Genomic DNA, 27,855 nt, shown 5'->3' with positions numbered 1-27,855 from the left:
CCTGCTAACGTGTTACTGAAATTCAAGTGTTCATCAAAGGCAGTGACACAAAAAACAGACCTTTTGATTCACTCTCTGATGAAAAGTCATTTAATTGGAATTGTTCATTCATTACAGAAAAAGAGAAGCTTTACAAAAGTCTGTGCAGGATGCCAAAAGGTCTTATATAATACTGGAATATAAATGATCACGGATTTATTCTTCAAGCAAACGGGGGGTGCGGTCGGCTGTTCATGGCGGTGCCGTGAAGTATCGTCAGAGTCAACGATTACCCAGCTTTGGAAAAACAACACACGAGATCTGAACTCTCAGATATGAAGCGTGAGTCTCTCAAAACAAAAGCAACAACAAGCAACGACAGAGACTTTCATGCAGACGAACCAGAATTTCTGGTAAAACATGGAGCTGTGAAATACTGAGAGGTCTTTCTTTTTCACTCTCAACCTAAACTGGTGCCATGCTGAAGAACACACACTCCAACGCTCTGATGCTGTGTGTGTTTGATCGACGACAACACTTCAACAAATACACCCAAACTATCTTGATTTGACCTCACTTTTTTATATAACCTCTCACATCTAATGACCTGAGCACAAACCACACGCTTAGCTTCCATGACTCTCATCATTTTACCATCAAAACCAGTGTGATAATAATGGAAATGAAGCTGTCATTACTTGACTGCGAGAAAAGAAAATCATCTGCAGATACATTTAGAGATCGAGTGAAAAGGAAAGCTGACTTTTCTCATGTTAAAGGCTTTTTTTTTGTTATTCTTGCAGAAGTGACAGCAGTAATATTGACAGTGACAATACTTCCTCTGCCCGAGTCATGAGCTACAACAAGCAAGGGGATCTAATTTAGCCTCATGAGCCATCCTGACTTTGCGGTTTCCCAAAACCAGCTTACAACGAGCAGAGCGTTTGCATATCACCAGAGATGATGATGTTCAAGGTTAAGATCTGGAGCCAATGCACATTAATCAGAGGTGATGTTAAAGGAGAGTACCAGGGCCATAAATCTTAACTGCATGTCATTTGACTGGTCTTACATTAAAGGTTACGATGACTCAGCAAAGATGCCTTAGATAAAAACTATTCTCATAAAAATTAAATACCATGAAATAACAATAAAATAAACATAATGGAGGCTTCAGGTTGTCATATTTCATAGATTTATCTCATATTTTTTACTGCAAAATACTGAATGGCAGCAAAAATCTTCCACGAGCTACACTGACTGCGCTAACTCCAACACAAGATAAAAACACCCCACATGACCTGAAGCCACCTTTAAAAACACCAGTACTCTCCTTCAACCATCACTGAGCTGAAAGCCAGCGCTGAGGGGTGATACGAAGAGTCGGGAGGATCATGGGAAATCAAAGCCAGACCTCGACGGCAAGATCAGGATGGACTCAGGAGCTTTACAGAAAAGTGCAATTCATATTATGACTATGATTATTAGCTATCAGCGTCGCGCCTGCTGTCCCACAAGCAAATCTACAGGTCAGCATGCTGCAGTTACACTAACTCTTAGGTATACACCGGGACAGCAGATACAGGTTATAATATCGGAGTAAGGAGAAATACGAAGCACGTTAATAGCGAGAGTAGTCTTTTTGGTGCTAAATGTGACGTTACAAAAAGTCCTCACAATGACGGAGCATGTTCATTCACTCAGAGGTGCGATTTTTTCTCCAAATGCACTTGTTCAGTTTGAAATGACACGTTTCTCCCCGTTATTATATGAAAATTAGTTTTTTCTGGTATAAAAAACATTCTCAGGTGCTGGGAGCATGACGTGGGGACAGACATGTGACTAAAACACCTTTCAAGCAGACAAAGAACGCATGTCTGAGCTATTCTCAACGCAGCCCAGAGCAGAAGCGCTGAACTGGGATCAGCTTGTCAAGAAAAACTCCCACCTGATGTGAATTTGTGCGGTCCTTATTCATAAAAATGAGTGACAAAGACCAGCGGTTTTCAATTATTTCCCCCAATTATGTGTCATGAATCAAAGATAAGACTGCATTCAGTCACAGCGTGAGCCGCTGAATTGCACTGGACTGGATTAAAACTAATTGATCTTCAGTGTCAGAAAGTGCAGCTGACAGCTCTTCTGTTATTTCGCTTAAAAGCAAACTTCCATTGTGATCAGAGGTATCGGCAAGCCGTGACACCGCGGGCATCATTTCATGGTTTTTCATTGGAGTTACAGAGAACAGTAGATTAACAGGAGCAAATCTACCAGACGTGAAAGAACATTTCATAAAGTCTCCCCCCGCCCAGCACTTCTGCTCTGGGGGGCTTTGTGAATAGCGGCTCTGATGTGCAGTGAAACAGAAAACTTCAGACAAGGTTGAACGACAGAAACTGAAATCCTTTCATGAGGCCTTCATCAGCTGTGATTGCCTCAACTTTAGTTTCATTATTCCAACAAATCTTCTCTATAAAGGCGCGAATTTGTTGAAATTTCTAGTCGGTCCATTAATCTCAGTGGATGTGACCTAAAGCAGTGAAATGGGGGTCAAACTCTTTACACCCAGCATCATAAAGAAATGTCTTGTGTTGATTTGCTTCCTTATGTTGCACAATGGGAAGAACAGGAAAACCTCCCGTTACTCCAACCTGCATTTTTAACCTCATGGTCACAAATTGTATCATGTTATTGTGGCGATACAGAGATAAACAGTGTGTGGCTCCTTTTTAATTAGCTGAAAAGCACTGCATAGGTGTTCATATGGGTTTCCTAATTCCTAATATCTCAGACTATTACTGCGACGCAGAGGCTGATGCAAACAGTGTTTCCCGCTCCGCCTGTGATTAGAGTCTGTACAGTCGTTGGGTTGAAGGGTTTTTATCAGGAGAGAAATCCAGGACGTGTTTAGCTTCTCTACCGTTACAAAAAGTTCCCTTCATGGACTTCAAAGTGTGTGTAATGAGCACACGTTGAAGTAGAAATGAGACATTGAGCATTTAGACACAACATGCATCCAAAAAGCTCTTGGAGCAGCTGCATATTTTTCATGTTTTGACCGAGGCTAGCGGTTTCCCCCTGCAGTCTGTGCAAATCAAATGTTTTTCTTCACCAACTGTATTTTTACCACCAGCTTTAAACAGAACTGAGATACGACCAGCACGGTTTGTCCTTTGGCTGCTGCTTCAGTAATTCTAATTATAATATTCTGACATCACTGTGCAGCATGCTGATTTTCTGCCGTTCGTCTGTCTCGGTTCTTCTTCGTCGGACCTGAAAGAAGGAGTCTGAGTATGACTCCATGGTGAAGCACAACCCTGATGCTGTGTCAAACAGTGCCCCCTAGAGGTGACCGCAGATACTCCAACACAGCTGAAGCGACTTCTAATGAAAGGATTTCACGCAGCATCGCTGTGACTTAACCTGAAAACATGACATGAGCTCGCCCGGAGAGTCTTCCCAGCCGATCTCCAGGCCTGCATGTTCGTTTTCTACCTACTGTGATGAGTGGTTAAAGGATCAATGCAGCGTTTTGATAGTAGAAAATCTTGCATAAGCGTTGCAGTAGGAAACAGAACTATTTTCACACCATACACATGCAGACCACATATCGTTTCTATTTACATCAGTGACAGAGGGTGGTTAGGAGTGACTGGTGGTCGGGTTGGGGGGTTAGATGTGCTGTGTCAGGCTCCTCTTTCCGCCTGGTGGATGTTAGAGATGTCTCAGTGCCATTATCAGTAATATTGCTTTAGATTTAACAGAAAATGCTTTGACCATCAGCTCGTCAGTAGCCCACCTCTTTGAATCCACCTGATATTTACACCCGACACGATGTTAAGAGCCTTACTGCTGCCTGTGTTCATGTCTGTTTAGGTCAAGAAGCCCCTGCTATGAAGAGCCACAACAAGTCAACAACTCTCACATGTAAGTCGGGTATTTTACACACTTGTGACACCTCTGCAGCGGACAAAGACTCAATCCAAACTACATTTTCCTGAATAAATGGGAGCTAATTAGTCATTTTTTGCAAATCCATAATGTATTTACAATAGCTGCAACTTATTTTGCCCCCCTTTGAACGACACTGTGAACCTTTTCTTTGTTTGAAAGTGATCACGTGTTTAAATTTTGTGCTTTTCTCGTCCGGACACCACACATTTGTGTCTGACTGCTTTTAATAACCGTTTGAGGTGACGGTCGTGCATCTTGCAGACACTGCAGGCTGACATCAATTCAGTTCCAGCATGAGGTAGCCATGCTGCTAACAGCTGTCAGTGGAAACAATGACAGTGGATCTAAATGGGACCACTGGGCCAGTTCATGTGGGTATAATGAGGATACCGCTCTGGTTCCCTAAAGGTGTCATAATGCTGCACTCTTAGCGTGCAGGGGCTCCATGTCAGACTGTCTGGCCCTGTGGACGGGGGACACGCTTGGACGGAGTCTCCTCAGCAGATGTCTTTGGTGTAAATCACTCTCCTGTGACCTGAATTAGCCCACAGGCTTCTTCCACAGCAAGAAAGGGGAACTAATTAGTAAAAAGCAGTTGTTAGGCCTGTGAGAGCTTCATCTAAGTGACTCCGTTCCTGCTTCTCTGGAGATCGTTTGAACTTGTGTCGCCGTTTCTGCGCTCTCACCTGTTTCTGCCTTTTCTCTCTCTATTCTCCCACAAAACGTGTTTATTGTTGTGAAGCGTGTGATGAAATGAGCCGCCGCTGATTTACTTTGTGTAAAAAGGAGATGCTCGGAAAAGAAAACCTAAAAAAAAACCCAACAGATTTAATGTGCGGATGTCCTCAGAGAAGCTGCCTGACTGCCTCTTTGCCTCATCCTGGGATGATAGATCTGTCTTTTTAACTCACACATGCTTTAGAGCTGTTAACTGTAAACAATCTGAGATCAGTTTTTGGGATTTGAATGCCTTCGACCCAATAAGAGGCGTAACATGGCCACAGACTGGCTGAATACATTTAAAGTGAAATATCTGTAAACATTTGACCTTCCTCATGTTGATGGTTAAGCGGATGTTGAGCCAGACATCTTTCTAATACTGCCTATAGCTGCATCAGCGTCAGTGGATCGAACGGTGGGCTTGGATTCATGAAGCTGCAGATGTACAGAGCCGCTGCTTCTGAGTTATTGACTTTAACCACTAATTCAGGATTTTATCCTCCTCTTTTTCATTTCCTATTTTCCATGGACTGAAGGGAGCCATGCCTCCATGCACTGAAGGTCTAACATTACCGCTTGCTTTGTGTGAACCCTCCCCTCCACACACACACACCCACACACACCTCTCATCATCAGGGTTATTCAGTTTCGGGGCTGTGGGCTGCGTCGTTACCGCGTCTTTCCAGTCACTTCATTTTGGCAAACAACTGGCCTTCAGTAACCAGAGCTCCGTCCGCTGGATGGAGGCTGAGATGAAAATAGGAGGCTTTAAATCATGCAAGTCATTTATCTGTTCCCCGAAAAGCAGAACAGAGCCCGGTCCCATCTCTGTCGCCTCTTTCATCACCACTCGTCGCTCCCTGGTGTCGGTGAATCGGTCCTTCTGTGAAGAGAACAAGAATCCAATTATGCTCCCCGGAGCTTCTCCAGAAGCACCAGAAGTGTTGCTTCAGGTTTCACGTTGCTCTGACGGGGCCTGCGACAGCTCCACCGGGGATCAAACAAAACCAGACGAGGACAGCTTCTGCAGTCAGCTGCCGCTCTGGTGGGTGTTTTCTCGGGCATTGATCATTAGCGAGAGTGAGACGAGGTGGACGCTTCGACGGGTTTCTTTGGATGAGGCCTTCCAGTGCGGCAGATCTGACAGCCAAGATGTGAGAGGAAAGAAAACAGGCAGCGGCACTCGCACAGCAGAGGTGGTGTTCAATCTACAGAGCTTGTTTCGGTGCGCAGGTTTTTTTAGGAAGAGTAGGTTTTTCTCAGGGGTAGTGGTGAATGAGTGCTGAGACAAGCACTTCTGTCTGAGAGGCAGGCGGAGACGCTTTCTGACATACTTGTACTGTTAATAATAGAGTCTCTGTGTGGGTGGGAGGAAATGCAATCATGGCGGTGTTCGTCTGATGCTGTGAGAGCAGACAAAAGCGCTGTCAGAGGCAACACACTGAGACTCGCCTCCATACAGGAGAAGCTCTTTGCTGCTGTTGTTAGTAGCCTCGGTCTTGGAAAATAAAGTCTGATTCCTTGGAGCGTGCCGACTGGACCCGTCAGGCTCGCTTTTTTTGACAGCCTCTCGACAGGAGCTGAAGTCATTCGATCCCATTTAGGTGCTTTCCTGAAAGTGCTGAGAGCGTTTCACCCTTTTCACATCGTCGTAACTTCTTCTCGAGCCTGTGCTTCTTTGGCCCGTTGAAGCGTGCATGCAGTCAGTCTACTCTAACGTCAGCAGTTTCCTGTAGATCTGACCTACGATAACTAATGTTTAATTCAAATGCATGCAGTTTCCTTATGTACAGAGTGGCTTTGTTCTTCTTTTGACAGAGCTCGGGGTCACTCTTCTGCATCTCGTTTAGTGCATTGAATTTTGGATTGTGCAGTATGTGCAAAGTTGCCTTTTTGTTATTTTCTCGTGGGTTAAAGTGACATCCGGGTCCAAGCGTGAATATTTTGCCTGTGATGTTGATTTCAAATGTGGTGATGGATGACTTGGTGGAGTTTGGGTATGATAGGGTTCATGGAAACAGAGCCAGATGGCTGGAGATGTCATTACTGTATCAGGACCATGAGCTAAAAAAATGCCTCCTCTCAGGTGCTCTGAGCGGATCCCTCCATCTGCCCGGCTTCTCCGCTCTCAGCCCCTCCCTCTGTCTTGGCTGAATCCGACCCAGCAGTGCCCCTGGAGGCGGCTCCTGGCGACGCGGCGCCGCACAGACTGCCATCGGGGGTGGCAGCCGCGATCGAGCGAGGGTTGGAAGCAGGGCTGGCGCTCATGGCGGAGTCAGGGGTCCGGCTGGCGCTGAGGTCCCCATGGGGGGCTAAGGTGGCCTCCAGGCTGTCGGAGTGAACCCCTTCGGTCACGGCTGTGGGGGAGACGGCGTTCAGGAGGGGCTTGTGGGAGGCGTAGGTCATCGCAGCGTCAGTGTCACTGTCCAGAGGGAGGCCAGAGGTGGTGAACTCCACCCCGGAGTCGCTCATCTCCAAAAAATTGTCTGAGGTGAGAGTATGGTAGCGGCCTGGTTTGGACACCTCGAGGCCCTACAGAGGAAGAGGGAGGAGGGAGGAGAGGACAGCAGAGGAGGTGAAGGTCAGAGGAGATGAAGGGCACGAGGAATGTGAGAGCAGGAAAGGCAAGGAGGGAAGGAGAGAGGAGAGGGTGGAGGAGGTGTAAAGAAGGCGACAATAAGAGGAGGCACAGGAAAAGAGAGGGGTGGAGAGTCCCCCACCAGCGGGGGAGAGATGGGGGAGGGAGGAGGTGTAGGACCGAGGGAGGGAAGGAAAAGGGAAGAGGTAAAAATCGAGGTCAGTGAAAAAGCAGCATGAATAATTTAAGCACATGTTTCTCAGACCATATTTATAGATTTCCATAGCGTCCTCTCCCCTGCAGCCGCCGCTGCTTGTCTTCCACCGTACGTGTTTCATAATGCACAGGAATGGACTTTGCTGTGTCGTAAGACAATTAATCTGATTTATAACAAAGATACAGACCTTAAAATGTAGGTTATGGACGAGAGCCTAACCCGCCTCTTCCATTAAATATGGAGGCCTTGTTCCATCATGTAGACAGAACACGTATGTTAGAGCAGCACGTGGCTTTGCTGCTGAAGCCGAGCAGTTACTGAAGTTATTGGTCCTGACACTAAAAAGCTCGTCTGAGAAATGCTTCTGCTGCCTGATAACACACATGTAAGCATTGATTTAGTGTTTTAAAGGTCGGCAGACGTCACGACATCCAGGTGAAACTGGGTTTAGCATTTCCCTCTTTCGCAGACGGCATGTAGTTCGTACCTGCTTCACACTGCAGTATTCAAAACCTGCTAAAATATCAAGCCTTCCCCATTAGACGAAGCTCCATGCGAACCACTCAAAGAGCTCCTTACACTTTACTTTCTTTACTTCTCTTCATTTCAGGTTCACTAACGGTCCTTCCCATAAACTTTAATCTAATCTGTTCCACCGCCGAGCGCAGTGTGTGAAGCTGATTGCCTTTTAATTGCGCTTGGCACTGAGGTGACGTTATATAGTGGGCAGTTTCTGCCAAGCAATCTAAAACACAAAGATAGTTAATGATCTCTGTTTTCAATCAATACACGGCTTTGAAGGAAAGCTTCCCTGACAGTAAAAAGGGCTTTTGTAATCAGGTTTTAGACATTGCTCAGCTGCAGCTCGCTCGGATAATCAAGTTAGTGCTCTAAAGACTCTCATATCTTATCAAATGAGTCCCCAAAATGCTGCTGAAACGCTTGTTTTGTTGACCCATTGGCCTGATTTCCGTGATGAAGAGCGATTGCATCTGTGGTCGCTCCGCTCTGCCTCGGCGTGTCCCACCACTGACCTTGATCGTGACCTCCGTGCTCTCTGAGGTCTTATCAGCAATAGACTGCATCAGAGACTCCTCAGTGAACCTGGTGTAAGCCTCATGGACCACCTGCAGACCCCCACACACACACACACACACACACACACACACACACACACAGGAAACATGTCAAACTGAGGCTCACATAATGTCCCAGCAGATGAGCTTTTGCAAACTAGTCATCAAGAATACACAAACACTGTTAGAGGAAATACACACACACACACACACACACACATAGACACACATGAGACACAGCTCTTAAACACACATCTAAGATACTGAAGGAGAAGCTCGTGTGACATGACCGAGACTTTATTGGTCCTCGTGGAGGTTGAGAGGAAACAGAGCCAAATGGGCTGCCATCGTTCAAAAGTGTCCTTTCCACTGAACTGCAAGAAAGACAGCATCAAAGAAGGGATACGGGACATCGAGACGCACCTGGTCAGAGGAGTAAAGGTGGGAGAGCAGGAGAGGGAAGACAGAATAGAGACAGAAACACAGTGTGGACAGCAGATCTACAGTGGGACAGTGAGAGGGAGAGAAGAAGAGCAAAGACGAGGAGACTGAACGTACATGGAGAGACAGGTGGAGACACAGAGAGGTGGACAGACATGGAGACAGAGGGAGGGACTCTGCGCAGGCAGCGAGCCAGGCGCTACGATCGATTTCAGTTTCACGTCGGTCTCTTGGGTCGAGTCCCGAGAGGTCGCTGACGTCCTCTCATGCATGCTGTCTGTCCTCAGCTCTGAGGAAATCCATAACGTGTCGGACACAAAGGACGACTGCTGTCGTCTCAACCTCCGCTGTCGACACACAAACACACGGCAGAGGTTCCCACACACACACGAGGACATTTCACGGCACATTAGAAGCACCTGTGCACACACACACGTAACGTAAGCATACAAGGACACACAAACGCACACCCACACAACGCATGTACACACAGACACACACAGCGGGTGGAGGAGGACGGCCTGCTGATTGGACATCTATCGTTCACTCGTCAGTCGTCTTTAAACGCTTCACGCTCGTACTTATTTACAGTGACTGACTGTTTAACAGTTTCACTCATTTCTACCTCATCTTAATGTTAATGTTATTTTATGTTGGTACAAACAGAATTGGCATTTATCTCAGTATGACACTATTTATTTATTTATTTATTTATTTATTTATTTATTAGCTTCTAGTGACAGTGAGGCGACGTGAAAAAAGTCATTACAGAATGATCTTTTAGTGCTAAAAGGGGGAAAATAACCCCTACTAAACACTGGAAAGCTGAGAACTAAAAGGTTTTATATCCCAGTACAGTCCGGTACAGACCCACAGTGCTGCTGGTGGCTGTGGGCCACAAACTGGGAACTAGAAACACAAAAATATGTTCACGTTCTTAGTAAACGGTGCCAAACATGTGGCCACCCAGGTGTACAAAATACACTTAAATTATACCTTTTGAAGATGTACTAAGTACACTTTGTGCTATTTTTGTGGCCTTCGTTTATACTTGTGTACTCAAGTAGTTCTTCAGTACAACTTGAGCAATACTTGAAGTCTAAATAGTATGTTAACTTAAAGTTGTACAACTTTAAGTGTCCTGAAGTACAACAGTGAAAATCATTCAAAACACACTCGCAGTACAATTGTATTATATCACCAAAGTGTTGGAAATTATTTAAATGTACTTCAAATGTAGTGAAATTAAACTAGACTTTAATTAAACATTGTCTTACAAAGAACTTGAAAATAAGTATACTTGCCATAAGAACACTATAAGTTACTATTTAGTTTAATTTAGTGCTTTGAAATACTGCTTTAAGTACTGCAGAATTAGTATATTAATTTTTTAATACATTGAAGTAGAACTTAATGACATCTATTTCAAAGTTCACGTTTTAAAAGTACATTATCATACTTTTATAAAAAGTAAAAGTGCACTTGTAATGACTTTTCTATACTTACATTATATTTCTAAGTACACTAAAGTACACGTTATACTTTCTGACAGGCTCATTAACATCACGCTGACCATCAGTCACTCAGTGTAAGTACGGCGTCACTGCTGACGTTTGGGAATAAATGTAAAACCAGCACGCCACAGAGGGAACGTCTCAGCGCTCGAAAACGAGAACATGAACACTTAAACACCTGATGCACAGAAACGAGACGAACACACGCACACACACACACACACACACACACACACACACACACAAAAACACCGAGGACACACCCACTGACTGTCCGGGCAGGTAGGTGATTACACGTGTACGCCATGGAGGGTTTAATGAAGCCTGTTCAGACATGTTAATCACTACTGCCCTGAACGCGTACGCCACACACAGAACCAGCACACACACACACACACACACACACACACACACACACACACACACACACACACACACACACACACACACGGTGTGTTTACCTTAAAACTCACCCCACACAATAAAACAACACTGAGGGAGGAGATGCAGTATGTTCATGTGTGCGCTTAGCCGGCTGAGTCCCCACGTGCTGTAAGCTAACCACAGCAGCGAAGCCACAGTTATCATAACTCGATGGTTTATGAGTAACTGCGGTGCGACATCTGTGCCGTTAACCAGCGGAGACGAGGAAGCAGAGGAGCGGGCGACGCTAACGTCTGCTCACAAGAGACAAAGTCGCACTGACGTCAGTGAGACTTTGTCTGATCAGTGCTCAGCTGCAGTTACACACACCGATGCACGCGGAGGAGACACGAACCATCTCAACAGGTTATTTAGTCTCCATACTTAAGTTTAAAATCTTACTTTCTTCAAGCAAGTGAAAACAACTGGTTTCTCTGGTTGACAGGAGCCAAGCAGGAACAGCTCTCCTCCTCAGATGAGATTTTCACTTGTTTTAAGAAAACAGGAGATTTTAAGGGTAAATATCAGATTAAATGACTTGTTAAAATGGACATTTTTTGCAGTGTGCACCCCGACCTGGTTCAAAACTGTGTCTAAAATCCTGGAAGACAAGTCGCACTGTTGGCACTGACACATAACTGGAAGCTCCTATGGCCTTCAGCTGAGCTTGAAGGTTGATATTGATCTTTACAGCCTCCATTAAAGGTCCAGCGTGTTGGATTTAGCGGCATCCGGTGGTGAGGTTGCAGATTGCAGCCAAGTGCACACCTCTCGTCTCGCCCTTCACCACTGTGGCTGTTCAGTTTGTCCATTCTGGGCCACTGTAGGAACAAGGTGGACGCCATAGATATAAAGAGACTGTTAACACAAATGTTGATGATGAGCCAATAGATCCTCCTAAATCCTACACCCTGGACCTTTAAGGGAGCAAACTGTTTAGCATGTTTTAGCCCAGTCACTGCTAAGCTACAGCCAATCATTGTTTAAGTATACCAAGGCGTTTTAAGACTGATTCCCTGCATTTCTACAGTCGTTGGTTTCTATTTCTGCACTGACACAAAGATCTACTCATGCATGCTTATAGTCTGCTCATGCACAGCTCGGTCATCTGCATACTGAAAAGTCTGTAAGGATCACAGAGACAGCTTGTCCCAAGTTGCGGTGCCAGATCCACTTCAGGTAATTCACTGACTTTTTGTCAAATTAGGTCTTCAATCAACTTCTGCTTGTTCGTGGGGATTGATGACAGTTTCTCCTCAGTGTCCAGGATTCGATTTGATGGATTTTTATTATCTGAAAAGTGCCACAATTCACAAACTGTTGAACACGCCTTTCTGAAACTGTCACCAATAGTCTTCTCAAACAGCAGCAAGTTGATCGAGGAACTTATTTGCGTAAAAAAGCGGCACATTTCTGTAGACACCAATACGAGGAAGGAAAGCAGAAAAAGAGGCCAGAACACAATCTCTCACCAAGAAGAGGCTCCGTTTGAGGCTCCTTAAAGTAAGAGGGAGAAACGCAACGCACAGGCAACAGCGTTAGCTGGGCCACCAATCACAGACATCCAGCTGCGAACAGAACGGCCTCATTTCCACAGGGGATTTGAACTCACCACACACTCGAGAAACTGAAGATGCACATCATAAAAACAATAAACTGGACGAACATTTATCATTTCAGACACTTCATCCTGAAGATTCTTAAACATTAAACATAAAAACAAACATACGTACACAGAACCACACAGGCCTGAATGAGACACGTACGTTATAATGAGGTTCAGGTCAAATGTGACCTCTGTGCTCGTCCACCAGCACTTATCCTGCATTTCAGGTCATTATTGTCTGTGTGTTGCTGATGTACTGAATGTAGTTACCCACTCAAAAGTCTACAGGTGTCCAGAAAAGAGAGGGAAGAGAGAACGACAAACATACTGAAAGTCACATTAATGTGAGCTCAAACATGAATATTAGTTTATTGTGACTGTAGACCCCGCAACCCCGAAAGGGATAGGCGGTATAGATAATGGATGGATGGATGTGACTGTAGAGCTGGACTTGAACTGGCTCAGATGCTGGTTTTGACATGTGAAAAGTAAAATGTTTCTTATTCCCCATCTCTAAACGACTAAATTCAAATGGAGCTTTGCACTTCCAGGTGAGTAATGGGACATACTGTCTTTGAACGTCCTCTGCAGAGCAGTCAGTGTTTCTCTGTCCTTTACGACGAGTGTCTCATGTGTCTGCAGAGCGTTTTTAATCAGCGTGTGAATTCAATCAGTTTGAAACATCATTTAGCAGCTGGGGGAGGAGGGATTAACCGTCATCCATTTTTCAATAATCAATAATTTAGTCAATCAACCATCTGTGGAAGCAGTCGTTGGCTCTGTTCATTAGTTTTGTAAAAATCATAAGAAGGTAATTTAGTTTATTTTCTGGTTTGCCACCATCTTTAAAATCATGTTGGCAGGAAGTCTCGAATGAGCAACAGTTTTTTTTATTAAACTCTCACACGATTGATCCGGACATCTTTCTGATTGGTCTCTGAATTGGACGACAATCCCTCGCTGGAACAGTCCGCCTGATGTTTGGCTGTTTTCTATAGGTGACTCAACTCTTTGTAATGAGTTTTTAATTGATGTGTGGTGACATCAATTACCACACATCAATTGGCGTGTGTGGTGACAGAAAGGTGAAGCGTCGACTCCTCTGAGTCCTCCAATCAATCAGTGAATGAGCCAGTATGGAGCAGGTGAGCAGGAGGAGGGCAGAGGGTAAATATCCAAGTGGAAAATGATGTTTTTTTAGGTCTGTTTTTCTTCCTGTGTTCATGAAAACCTTTGAGGGTCCTCGCTATCAATGCTTAATTTAACAGTTTCATTCAAAACTGACATTTTAAGAATGAGAAACATGTTCGTGACGGTGCTTTAAAGGGCTTTTTAACCTCAAGCAGATATTTGTAGAATAAAAATTGCTAAAAAGCATTTTTATTTGTCAGCTAATGACGAGTTCCCTGTCAGCTCAGGAGCTGGTAGAAAAATGTCACGTACTAAAAGTGTCTCTGGAGAGTTCACGTAAACATGAGAGGAGGGACAAGAGACCAGGGAGCAGGATGAGAAATACTACGTTTCCATGAGATGCCTTTAATCTGGCTGTAACCGTGTGTGTCAGGTCCAGCACTGCAGGGGAGGAAGAGGAGCAGCTGACCATCCTGACTCCCAGAGCAGGAGCAGAACCCCCCCCCCACCACCACCACCTTTTAATTCCCTCCCATCCAAAACACTCTTAACTCTGTGACAGAGAAATGAACGAGGACGATGCACTAGGTGGGCGTTACCTGTCTGAAAGCCTCGCCGCCGCCGTCTCCCTTGCCAGCCTGCTGAGCAATGAGCATCAGCTTCTTGTTCTTCTCGTTCCTCTTATGAATTTTATAGAGACAGGACAGCAGGCACACCAGCAGCATGAAGGCGATCAGGCTCAGCAGGGAGAGGATGGCGACAGTCAGGGGAGGAAGCTTATAGGCTGAGAGGGAGCCGAGGAGAGGGAAGACGATGAGACAACCACAGAGAGGAGCGATCAGTCTTCAGCGCCGGCAGACATGTCGCTTCAAACTGCCTTTGCTCATTTTTCATCTTAACAATGAATCTGTTTAAATGCTCATGTTCACTTGCATTAAAATATTGGCTGTTATCTAGTTAAATATTAAATTTCTTGCCCTGTGCAGCTTAGGATGTTTAAAGGACAGAGCATCAGTCATAACAAGTTAGTTCCTTTAATATTTCAATGATTGAAAATAGAAAATAGGCGAAATCATGAAGCAACATGCTGTAACACTGGCAAAGGCAAAGGCAAATTTATTTGTATAGCACAATTCATACACTAGGCAATTCAAAGTGCTTTACAGAAGCAGAAAAATAGATTAAAATCATGCATTTCAAAGAAAGAAAGAAAGAAAGAAAGAAAGAAAGAGAATAGAAAAATAAAAACAAAATAAAATACATTTAAAGGAAAATTAAAAACAGAAAAGACAATAATTTAGCATTTAGAATGATTAAAATCATTGAGCAGATATATTTACTTCAAGTAAAAGCTGTAGTGAATAATAATGTTTTCAGCCCTGATTTAAATGAGCTGACAGGTGGTGCAGACCTCAGGTGTGCAGGGAGAATGTTCCACAGGTGAGGAGCAAAATAACTGAAAGCTGCTTCACTTTGTTTGTTTCTCATTCTGTGAACATACAGTAGACCTGTCCCTGATGACCTGAGCTCTGGATGCTTCATATGGAGTTAATAAATCTAGAATAGATTTTGGTCCTGGACCATTTAATGCTTTGTAGACCAACAGTAAGATTTTAAAGTCTATTCTTTGACTCACAGGAAGCCAATGTAGTGATCTGAGGACTGGTGTGATATGGTCCATTTTTCTGGTGTTTGTAAGGACTCGTGCAGCATTTTGGATCAGGTGTAGCTGCCTAATTGATTTTTTGTTTAGGCCAGTAAAGACTCCATTGCAATAGTCCAACCTACTGAAGATGAATGCATGAACAAGTATTGCTCATAACAAAGCAAGTTCAGAACTAAATACAGTCATTAATCATTAAAATGTGAGTTTTCTCTTACCGTCGACCTCTATGTAGACGTGAGCCACAGGAAACCCAGCCAGGTCCGTCACTTTGAAGACACCCGTGTCGGCCACGTGGACCTTCTTCATGATGAGCTCGGACCCCTCCACAGTCAGCCTGCCCTCCAGCAGAGGGTCCACTGGTGTCACCAGAACCCCCTGGTCCACGATGACCCGGTCCTGATTGTCCGATTTGGGCCTGTAGACGATGTTGACGCTGGAATGGTGCAGATAGAGCTTCATCTTCAGGTTTCCACCGTAGGAGAGCTGCAAGAAGTCCTGGTGCTCTGCGGAGAATCAGAGGAGAAACGTCAACAGCCGCTCAGAGCATATGAATAACTTCACCAAGCAACATGTGCACCCCCTAATGTGGACACATTTCTAGGATTTCCTTTAAATTCAACCTTCCCTGATTTCCCAGAGTGCGGAAAATGTTCTTTTATCTGTAACTGTCTGTAATGGTGAACAGGCACTAGCCAATAATGCTAGCTGTTCAGTGTTAGCAGCAATAGCATAAACAGCTGAAAAATGCACAACTTCACCACCACACTGGATATCTAATGAAGTGGACAGGCCACAGTGCACGTGCTCACGCTTTGCAGATAGACTGCTAATTAGGAGACGGCCAAGCTAGCAACACGGCTGATCAGTCTCCATCCACCACTTACTGTATGTCTGACTTATTAGCTTTAATGATCCTTCAGCACCATCAGCACATTAAAACTTTGTTTACGACAGAAAACCATCAGCAGTGCCAGCCTTAGCTTACCTTAGCTTAGCTGTAGACTGTTTTGACTTCAGCGGTGAAGCTAATTGAAACAGACATCATAAAATGCTAAACGTTACCTGCTACTAAACATTAGCATGCTAACGCCGTCGTTGTGACCATGCTGGCATGCTAATGTCTGCACTCAGCTCAAAGCACCACTGTGCCGAAGGCTGAGGATCAGTCACTGGTGTGGCTGCTAACAGTTAGCGGCACCTAGTGGTGAGGTTGCACATTGCAGCCGATCACACCCTCTGCTATGGGGGCTGCAAAACTCATGGAAACACAGACTCCATGGAAGAGGACCTGCCTGCTCTGTAGATACAAAGAACTGATTCTTCACAGCTACACAAATACTGCAAATACAGTGAGTATTACATCACACCTCTGTTAATAGATCGGCCTGAATCCTACACACAGACCTGGAAAAGCATCGCACACACAGAACGCTGTATCTCGGTCTTTACCACATTTTATTCCCTTCGCTGCCTTGAAGTAAATGTGTTTTTGATATATTTTTATCTACATCCTACTCTTTACTGCTGCGCTGCCCCTTCCTGCAGGCAGGTTTAACCTCATTTTAAATGCATAACAGTTTGTGACCTTTTCTCAGATGAAGACATTAGGATTTTCTAAAAGTAATACACTGAAGGATCATGCAGACAGTGACTCCAGGCCAAATGGAAAACGCACACAAAAGGCCCAACACTGCTGGCATATTAATGCCAAAGGTAACCACCTAACTCTGCAACTATTAGTAATTACAAAGGCTTATATCGAAGACCTGGCTCATCACATTTCTCAGCACATTAATCAGCATTGCACGTAAACAGGACACACAGCACGTACAGAACAACGACTCATGAGGCTGACAGGTGAGTGAAGTGAAGCTGAGACGAGGCAGCAAAGCTCAGATCGCTCCTCACCTCTGACGTTCAGGCAGTTCCTCCTCCTGACTTTGCCCTCGCGGTCCAGCACCGTGAAGCTGCCCTCGTCCGTCATCCTGACGGCGTGAAGCGTCACCCGCTTCTCCGACACGCTGAGGCGTCCCACGTACTCTTGTGCCGACACCGCCGTCTGGTTGTACAGCACCACGGGTGGAGGCTCTGTTGCGTGCTGTATCTCAGTCTGATTGGCGTGAATCAGACTGGGCCTTCACATGGTTAAACAGAGGAGAGGAGAGCGGGCGTTACCTCAGCTTCCACACCAGCAGAAGAACACACTCATTCATTTTTCTTCTGGGTCGCTTCCAGTTCACGCCAGCTTTTTACAAATGAACCCAGAGGAGTAAACAGGAAGTTATGCGGACAGGTAACTCCTGGATTGGACAATTTTGGCGACTGACACCTCATTCAAAAATGTTCCCTTCTCCATTGAGAAACTGAGCCATCCTCTCTCAAGGCAATAGTATTCCTACAGTCTTTTATATATTGCACATACATCCAGTTGATTTTATTCTGAATCCTGTTTTATTGTCTTTTTTGTTCTTTCTCTCTCTTTTATTCTTGCTGTCTGTAACGACTTGGCTCCCTGACGTGAGATCAATGAAGTTTTATCTTACCTTTAATGCCTCTGATGTGTATATTTATATTCTTTGGCATCACAAAGAGTTCAAAAGTAACTGATTCAAAGCATTATCAGTATTATTAGACTGCAAATTGACCTCGTGTATGAATAATGACAAACAGGTAGAGACAGTCGTGATTTGAGGCTTATTACTGCGGCATTGCTGTCACACACTTCTTAATGGACTTCATGAAGTGACAAAGCACACGCAGAAGGACACGTGCACAGCAGTTTTAACAGCTTCTGACCTATTAATCAGGGAATGTACCCGCGCCAACATGCATATGAGCTACTGTAGTTACCAAAGAGTTGGAAAAAATATACACATAATCAATTAAAAGCTCACTTCCTGAACAGATTTCACGATCAGCGTGGATTCATGAGCAGGTTTTAAATTGTGCTGAATCACACATTTACCATCATGAAGTACTGGTGGTTCGCTCATTTGCTTCCACTTTGCGCTCTCAGTGGCCGTACCTGAACTCCAGGGTGATGGGGCCTTCGACGTGGTTGAGATGGATGTTGTAAGTATCTCCGTACTTCACCACTTGCTCCAGAGCGCAGTCTGATCAGTGAGGCGAGAGGACGGAAAGGTCAAAGCAGGGTCTTTGTGACAGAGCTGTGCCATGACGTGGTGGGAGTGACTGTGCACAAATCAGCGGTGAAACAGCTGCACGATCGTACAACCCTTAATTTAACTGTAAATCTTCAGACCTGAACAGAATCTTCTGCTTTATTATCAGATCTTTGAGAATTGTGTCGCACAAATGAAGCTCATGATAGACTTTGTGATGCAGCTTAAGGCTAAACTCTTTTTATGATCATGTAAGACATCATTTTGTATTTGTGCAGTCATGTGTGTCCTAAATATTCCATGCACACAGTGTGTATATGTTCATTCCTGCATTATTAGTTGTTGCTTGTTGCACCGCTTTTCTAAATATGAACACTATTCAGTCAAAACTAGGACTTTGGACTGCAGGGGGACACTGGCTGTCCCCGCCCTGTGCAGCAGACAGCTCACCTCTGACAATGAGGACCAGGTGCTTGGCTGTGTTGGGGTGGTTGGTGTTCTTGATGACATACACCCCCTCGTCCTCCTCCTGCACGTCCTCCAGCACCAGGTCGCCCAGAGAGTTGATGCGGCCCCGCGGACTGACCCGGCCTGCCCGCAGCAGAACCACCTCAGCCGAGCGATTGGTCCTGGGTTTGAACACGACGTCACTACCGTTCCCCGGCAGGACATCGATGTGAATGTCCTCCCCGAAGAAGGCTGTCTTGTGTTCCTCTTTGACTGGCAGAAACAACCAAGATGTTTTATTAGATGTTATAAACAACCTGTGATTTCTTATCTGCTTTCCCAGATTTGAACCTTTATATCATTCTGCATGCATATAATCTGTTGACTCTCAAAAAGCATTCCTCGTCATGCACTGCGATCCAAACAAGCGTGCAGCGGTACCTTTCAAAGATGCTGAAACAACTGCGAAGGAAAGAATAGAGAGGGGTTATTTTAAAATCCATCTTTTCTTAGTTCAGTGCTGATTTGAACAAAGATGTCTGAGGAAGCCGGAGTTCTTTTGTTCTTACTGAAAAACCACTTCCCCAAAAAGTGTGAAAGCATTTGAAATGTAAATGGCTCACATAATGGCCTCTAAAAATAGACAAGAAGCAAATACAATCCAACTTTCTCCAAAGAAAAGAAGTGAAAATTAACTATATGACAAAATAACATATAGCCTCCTTTGATGTGCTTTTCATAGAATCTATGCAAATCGTTCAGTTGAAACATATTCAGTTTTGCAGGAAGTCTGTTTCAGCCATTCATTTATCCAAACTCGCTCCCGAGTGGCTGATTATGTTTGCGCTTACCAGTGCAGAACAGGGCGCCGAGCACTGCAGCGCTGATTGCTTTCATCTTGAACAGTCTGCCTCTGGAAACGAGAAGCACGCACACACACACACACACACACACACACACACACACACACACACACACACACACAGCAAATAAAAAAGCTTGTTGTAGCAAGATTATGGCTCCAGAGGATCACATCACAACTCTGTCAAAAGATACGTCTTCCTTCATCATTTCAAGATAACGGGATGATTTAATTTGACATCGTTTTCTTTCAGAGACTTTCTTAAGGAAAAGATGGTTTGTTAATTTGGGATCAGTGTTTGAGTAAAAAACACATCTGCAAGACAGAAGCATACCAGCTTCAATCTGTGTCCTCAGGCTGAGGAGAAGCCCCCCCCCCTTCTGCTCTGCACCACCCTGCTACAGTAAATGGCATTTCCCAAATTAGCCCTGTAAATACCAAAGGGAGCACTGCCAACGCTCCACGACAAGAACAGCTATTGTGCTGTTGGAAAGTGAAATGTGCTGCTCAGCCAAGTTTTCAAGTGTCTTCAAAGCAGAGAGAGGCATGTGTGAGTCAAAGACAGGACACTGCGTGGGGAGCTGAAGTCCTCCATGTCTCCTGCAGCATGACGGGTCAGTCAGCTCTCCACACGACCACCAACCAGAGGACGTCATGAGGAAGAGAGGCACCCGAAAACAGAGAGCCACCGAAGGAAGAGAGGGAAGGACAGAACCACTGAAGGAAGAGAGGGAAGGACAGAACCACTGAAGGAAGAGAGGGAAGGAAGGACAGAACCAGTGAAGGAAGAGAGGGAAGGACAGAACCAGTGAAGGAAGAGAGGGAAGGACAGAACCACTGAAGGAAGAGAGGGAAGGACAGAACCACTGAAGGAAGAGAGGGAAGGAAGGACAGAACCAGTGAAGGAAGAGAGGGAAGGACAGAACCAGTGAAGGAAGAGAGGGAAGGACAGAACCACTGAAGGAAGAGAGGGAAGGACAGAACCACTGAAGGAAGAGAGGGAAGGAAGGACAGAACCACTGAAGGAAGAGAGGGAAGGAAGGACAGAACCACTGAAGGAAGAGAGGGAAGGACAGAACCACTGAAGGAAGAGAGGGAAGGACAGAACCACTGAAGGAAGAGAGGGAAGGAAGGACAGAACCAGTGAAGGAAGAGAGGGAAGGAAGGACAGAGAGCAACTGAAGGAAGAGAGGGAAGGACAGAACCACTGAAGGAAGAGAGGGAAGGACAGAACCACTGAAGGAAGAGAGGGAAGGAAGGACAGAACCACTGAAGGAAGAGAGGGAAGGACAGAACCACTGAAGGAAGAGAGGGAAGGACAGAACCACTGAAGGAAGAGAGGGAAGGACAGAACCACTGAAGGAAGAGAGGGAAGGAAGGACAGAACCACTGAAGGAAGAGAGGGAAGGACAGAACCAGTGAAGGAGGAGAGGGAAGGAAGGACAGAGAGCAACTGAAGGAAGAGAGGGAAGGACAGAACCACTGAAGGAAGAGAGGGAAGGAAGGACAGAGAGCAACTGAAGGAAGAGAGGGAAGGACAGAACCACTGAAGGAAGAGAGGGAAGGACAGAACCACTGAAGGAAGAGAGGGAAGGAAGGACAGAGAGCAACTGAAGGAAGAGAGGGAAGGACAGAACCACTGAAGGAAGAGAGGGAAGGAAGGACAGAGAGCAACTGAAGGAAGAGAGGGAAGGAAGGACAGAGAGCAACTGAAGGAGGAGAGGGAAGGACAGAACCAGTGAATGAAGAGAGGGAAGGAAGGACAGAGAAACACTGAGGGAAGAGAGGGAAGGAAGGACAGAACCACTGAAGGAAGAGAGGGAAGGAAGGACAGAACCACTGAAGAAGAGAGGGAAGGAAGGACAGAACCACTGAAGGAAGAGAGGGACGGAAGGACTGAGAAACACTGAGGGAAGAGAGGAAAGGAAGGACTGAGAAACACTGAGGGAAGAGAGGAAAGGAAGGACTGAGAACCACTGAGGGAAGAGAGGGAAGGAAGGACAGAACCACTGAAGGAAGAGAGGGAAGGAAGGACAGAACCACTGAAGGAAGAGAGGGTGTAGCAGAGAGTACGGGAGGGAGTCGGAGAGTCATCCCACTGGGATGATGAGATGGACAGGAGCCAGCTGGCATGAGGAGACTCTCTGACCTTTCACGAGTGCGGCACTGGATCAGGCTAAAGAGGAGCAGCAGAGTGTAATTAAGGTGGGATAATCAGAGTGATAGATAATGGAGGAGAAAGAGCTGGAAAGCTACCGGAACAGAAAATTACTAACAGCTCCTCTCGAAGCACTGACTGTGCCAAGCCTGGCCGAGTCGAACTCAACTAGTTGTGAAAGACTGTGAGGTTACAGAGTGGAAACTATGGACGTCAAATCCCCCAGAACAACGACAGGAACACAAGAAAACAACTGTTTGCCACAAGAAAGAAAGCCAACATATTCTCCTCTCCAGTTCTCATTTTCCAAGTTTTTCTTTGCCACGAGAATGTTTTCAAGCACATCTTAACACAATACTCACTTGTACTGCATCTTCTAAAGTTACCATCTCTTAAGTATGACGTCACGCTTCCTGGAAGTCACATGACTTCTTAGTTTTTGTCGCAGGGACAACTACAGTACAACTGTCTGAACACGACTCCGACAATGAGGCAACCAAGATGTTTCCAACCTCCCACAGTTTCACCAGCAGCGGTCCTTAATGTGACGGCTGACTGCAAAACATCCAGTGAGTGAAATTAGGGGAAAAACAGTGGACCAACAGTCATGGTTAGCTCATGGCTGCATATATTTAGGGCAGCAACGACTCCTCAAGTCACTCGATTACAAAAAATCCTGATTAAATTCGTTTTAATTCGTTTGATCCGTACACTTCCTGTGAGGAACTTTTCCTCCAGCTCAGGGCTTTCTGTCAGAAACATGCGCAGCTCATCGTGTTTCACACGGATCAATAGCGCTGTGGCACAACGCGTTCACGCGGTTAGCGGCGCTGATTACAAAATGGAGCGAGAGCAAGCAAATAGCGGGGAGGCGAGAGAGGAGACAGGCCAGGGGACAGGACAGAAAATGTCCTGTTGGGATCATTTCAAATTGAAGGAAAATGAAAACTCTGTGGACAGTCTCAGAACTGAGCTAGCTTAGCACAAGAGCACAACGTCAACGCTTGAGAAAACAGCCAGCATACGCGTCACACAGCACGGTTAATAGGTGTGTATGGTTAATAGGTGGAATAATTTATTTATTTTTCATTTTAATAGCACTTTGAAAAGATGTTACAAAGAACTTTCCATGAAATTAGACGATAAACAGTTAACTATTATAAAATGCAATGAAGGATAAAACAAAGTAATACTGAGTTAAAAAGTGACAACCCTTCAAATAAATAAATATATATGGAAAATATCAGTAATCATGATTTCACCTCTTTTTGTGACATTTAATGAGGTTTATCCTCATTTACTGTCATTTCCATTATATATTGACTTTATAGAAAGCACTTTGTGGAATATTGTTCAAGTATTTGTGTTAACTTTTGCCTCCTCAAAATGCCACAAAGCCGTCCAAGAAGACAGCAAAGAGTTAATGTTGCACAAATTGAAGGTCATGTTTATGTATTATTATCATATTGTTTCTTATTTATTTATTTTTGCATTTCAGAAAGTGGTTTCTGTCTTGAATTTGTATCCAAAAACCTGTTGATAAATGAAAATGAGATCACCTCCTGCTTAATATGTCCTATATTACAGATGTTAGGCTGCAAAAAGCTGTAAAATGTGCAGCAGGTGTCAGAGTTCTGCCCCAAACTTGAAGTCTGCAAAGTTCCTGTTTGTATCCAGTGCAGCATTATGGAAAAGAGTGAACCACAGCAGCATCTTTAGACTGTGACACAGGGAACAATAAAAAGCCATTGAATTTCTGCCAGCTCCATCAGATGAGGGATGAGAGTGCTATTTAAAGCAAAAAAGAAGAAAGCCCATCTACTTTCCCCTGCACATCAACAGACGCACAGCTTCTAAATGACAGCCGGGCTTTAAAATGGGCTGAAAAATTGCTCAAGAGGCTCTTAGTCCGTTAGCAAAACACAGTAATCACAGCAGATTTTCTAATCGGTGCCCTGCGTCGCAGCTTTGAATGGTCTCGCTTTAATGTTCTACAGAGCCATTAGCTTATTGCATGTGTGAGTGCTCATATAAGAGTGCTGCAAAGACATAAATCACAGGTTTGATTCAGCGATGGAGACAACTATACACCTGTCGAGAAAATAAGAGGTTCCTGCTGATTAAATAAAGGCCACTGGCAAGATGCACACATCCACAGACTGACACATGGAGAACGTCTTGGGTGAAGTGCAGTCAGACCAGCGGTCCTGCATCTGAAGATTACAGCTGAGCCGAGACCTGTCCCCCCCGAACCCCCCCGACCCCTCAACCCAAAAAGGAAAGTTCAGAAAGACGGAGGTCCTGTTTCGACCTATCAGATCCACCAGACTGAACCAGGCACAGCATCCACTGGAGTGCAGGTGACACATCCAGCAGCCTCCTCCGGGTGAGAAGCGTGGAGGCAGCCTCTTGATGTCAGGCTGAAGAGATCAGCCTGACATCAGTCCTGAATGATGGACTTAAGAGCCTCTCCCCCGCCTCACCTCTCCTCTCCCACACAAGCCAGGTGGGCGGGAGCACCATGTCTCCATCGTCCTCCTGTTACAGTACTGTCTTTCTCCCATTCTGCTCTGTCTCATCTTACTCTGAAACACTTGTGTCTTCCCTCTGATCCTGACTCCTGTGGTCGGACTGATGTGGGCAGGCTGACACTGGGTTAGTCTTGGCCTATAATTAAACATCTTTTATAACCACCCACAGCTCATATGACGGTTTCTCCTCTCTGGACCGTTGATGCAAACTGCTGATTTCATTTCGTGAGTTCTCCAGTGTCGCTGTCCTGATGTTCAGTCACCAGTGGCTCCATTTAATAATCACATGTTGTGAGTTCAATGATAGAAAAACTATGGGTCGCCTGTCCTTTCCCCCTCTGCGCCTCCGCCGCCGCTCCCCCTCCTCAACCTTTACGCAGCCAGGAGCAGCGGCTGGTGCAGCCAAGGGTGTGTCACGACAGGCATGAATGAGGGCTGCCCTGTACCGGAGACGTCCGGGAGGAAGATGGAGGAAACGAGAGGCGCAGAATGACCATGAAGGAAGAGAAAAGCGGAGTTGGGGTTGGATTTATCACCACAGTCAGACACGCGCTGACGCCAGACTCCATGCATAAAACACTCATTTTTAAGCCCATGCTACTTAATTCTTCCACAGCTGGGCTGTGGTTTGCCATCCCATCGCTGGGCCTGTTTGCACTTCCAGTTTGAGCTGAAGCAAGAACTGATTTAGCAAAACGATATTTTGCTGGAGGAGATTTGTTACGAAACAAATGGCACCGAGACAAGCTGGTTTATTCAAAGATACCAGAAAACTGTCCTCAGCCCCCACTGCACTCATTCAACACTCCTAACTGACTCTTGCATGTGACAAATACTTAGTCAGCAGCTCTAATGTGTGCCGTAGGGCCAAGAACATTGTGTAACCATTTCCACCTGAATGGAGCAGAAAACACCCCTTAACTCAGAGGGATATCCCGCATACAGGACGCGACGATGCGCCACAGCCTGAGCAACACAGGCTGCACAACATTACCCCTGTATCCTGCCTTAAAACCACCTGGAGAGCTGATTACCAGCATCAAAGCGCAGGGTTGTTTCCAGCACATCAGCAGAAATATCAGTGCGTTAACAGAATTAACCCAAACTGGTGGAAGGAATGAGGCCATCTGGAGCGCAAACACATCACAAAATAACGGCTCGTCTGAGCAGTGCCCGGATTCCTGTGAATTCGGTCGTTTTTCTGGTGAATTTCGGAAAGATGACCCTATGTTAGACGTCTGGAAGCTGATTGTGGTGTGGAGGTGCCTGTACTGGCTGCCATCGTGCGCGCCGTCGCTGCGTTGCTGGTGGTCACACGCCCTAAATCAGCCGTTCATGCCGTGTGGGAGCGCTCAGCACAAGCAAAGAGTCTAAACAGCGCAGGAAAAACTGCAGAATTTAACCCACTGCGTCCCTGTTTGAAGCCAAACACCAAGCGAAAGAGCAATTATTGCAATACGGCCTACAAAATTAGAATCGGATGTAATTACCTTTGTCAAGCCTCGAAGTCGAAAATCACTGGACTGGGAGGGGCTCACGAGTGATGCTTTCTGGAAATCGCCTTTCCCCCCCTTTATTTCATGAGTGTCGTCCTCCCCATCACCCCCAACCCGACAACAACAGACTTCAATGGGGCAGGATCGGGAGTAACTGGAGAGTTTCGGTTGCTGTCGGGTTTGTGGACCGTTTGAGATCGGCGGAGTTCGGAAAGCTCGCTCGGTAAAAATCGTCATTTGTGGCTCGGAGCCCCAAGCAGCCGCTGCAGTTTAGACACAGGCAGATTTCTCCGGTCTGACGTTCAATAGTTTGAAGGAGAAATCTTACAGATCAGACTGTGATGCTCAGTGAGAGACCCCACGGTTATCTTTATCATCACTTTGACTTGTAGGTTTATCCTTGTTTGTTAAAATGAATGAGTTCAAGTGGGTTGACTGGCCAGGGAGATCTCTGTCGGTGGGTATTTTTAAGATATATAAATTTATGAGGAGCATTTAAAGCCCTGCCTAACAGCAGATGGGGAAATAAAGATTGTGTCCAGCTGACATTATGACGGTCCTGCTCACACTGCCAACATTACAGGTGGCACAGCATGTTTATTTATAACAACTCAGTATCTTATTATCTGTTAACCAGCAAAACTTTAGTCAATTATTAGTGAAATAATGAGAGGAGAAAAGTTTTAGTAATGTTATTTACAATTGCTAATCATAATAATAAGCTAAGACATACATCACATTGAAATGTTTGCCTGGAGATGGTCTTCACAAAAATTATACACGGATATTATCAAACAGTGAGGAATGGGGAAATTAAGAATATTGTCTTCTTCTTTAAATGTCCCTATACTGCCCCCCTCTGGAGAGACATGTCCCTACTTATGGTCAGTGTCTTCTGAACTGGAGGAACAAGGAGAGTCAGCGTCCTGTTTCCTGGATTTTAATCACATATAAACATAAATCTGAAGACACATAAAGTCTTCAGATTCCTTTAAGCAGAAAGAAAGAAAGAAAGAAAGAAAGAAAGAAAGAAAGAAAGAAAGAAAGAAAGAAAGAATAATAATTAGGACTCAAAACATCCCTCATTATTAAATGATATGGTATACTACTACTATTTCAAAATTAAATAAAATATTATTTCGTCAGTTATTTATTCATCTGTATTCGTGATTTTTTTCTATTTTCAGCTGTGTTTTTTTTTTTTTTTAGAAGTAACTATGCATTTTTCTTGGATTTGTTATAAATCTTCAGCGCGTGTATGTATTTGACTTTCCGTCGTCCTGCCCTGCCTAGTTACGGTTGCTAAGTTACTATTGGACGGTCGTTGTTAGAGGGCGGGGTTTTTCAAACTTCGAGTTTTTGCTACCAATGGCGGGAACAAGGAGGCTCAAAACAGATACCACAACGCCTGTCATTTCGCTGACAGGGGACGAGGCAGGAAACGTTTCCTCTGGCGATAGCTTCGTGGATAAAACCACCGAAGCAGTCAGGACGATCCTGGCGAACCAGGTGAAGGACTGCATTGCTGTGAATGAGGACTTCACAGAAGAGGAAAACAACCTGCTGAGGAACAGTGACTGGAAGGATTTCAGCGATGCGGCGTCTCAGTTATCATGGACGAGCTTAAACTGGTGACAGACGGAACAGAGAAAATGCTCCTCGAATCAGAGGCAGAGTTCAGCAAAACATCGTGCTGGAAAAGGGTGGGAAATGAAATCATGGCCTGTTTTTTCCGCACATTTGCCAGGGGGTCTTTCATGAACTCCGTGGCACAACTGAGGAAGAAATCTGACTGCTTCCAACCACCTGAAGAGTGGTCCTCCCTGAAGCAGCTGCCTGATGTGTTGGACTGGAACGTGGAGGACATGATCCCACGACAGGACGATCAGGGGACAAGGAAGGCCACAGACAACGTGTGCCTCTACAAGAAAATT

At 45.2% G+C, this 27,855-nt stretch overlaps 1 protein-coding gene across 1 annotated transcript; it reads right to left on the bottom strand.

Annotated features, from left to right (window-relative positions):
* Nucleotides 1–788: 788 nt before the first annotated feature.
* LOC139345500 (uncharacterized) lies at nt 789–26,139 on the bottom strand. The gene is made up of 10 exons (XM_070984118.1): nt 25,916–26,139; nt 19,726–19,787; nt 19,316–19,336; nt 18,878–19,147; nt 18,331–18,418; nt 17,214–17,440; nt 15,521–15,808; nt 14,239–14,423; nt 8,483–8,575; nt 789–7,185 (listed from the first exon to the last, which is right to left on the bottom strand). The coding sequence occupies exons 2-10, from the start codon at nt 19,769–19,771 to the stop codon at nt 6,736–6,738; spliced, it is 1,668 nt and encodes a 555-aa protein (XP_070840219.1). The 5' UTR covers nt 19,772–19,787; nt 25,916–26,139; the 3' UTR covers nt 789–6,735.
* Nucleotides 26,140–27,855: the final 1,716 nt, after the last annotated feature.

This window comes from Chaetodon trifascialis, chromosome 17 (assembly GCF_039877785.1).
Source record: "Chaetodon trifascialis isolate fChaTrf1 chromosome 17, fChaTrf1.hap1, whole genome shotgun sequence".
Taxonomy (NCBI): Eukaryota; Metazoa; Chordata; class Actinopteri; order Chaetodontiformes; family Chaetodontidae; genus Chaetodon; species Chaetodon trifascialis.
The sequence above is the reverse complement of the archived record's forward strand: the minus strand, read 5'-3'. Positions and strand labels throughout refer to the sequence as shown.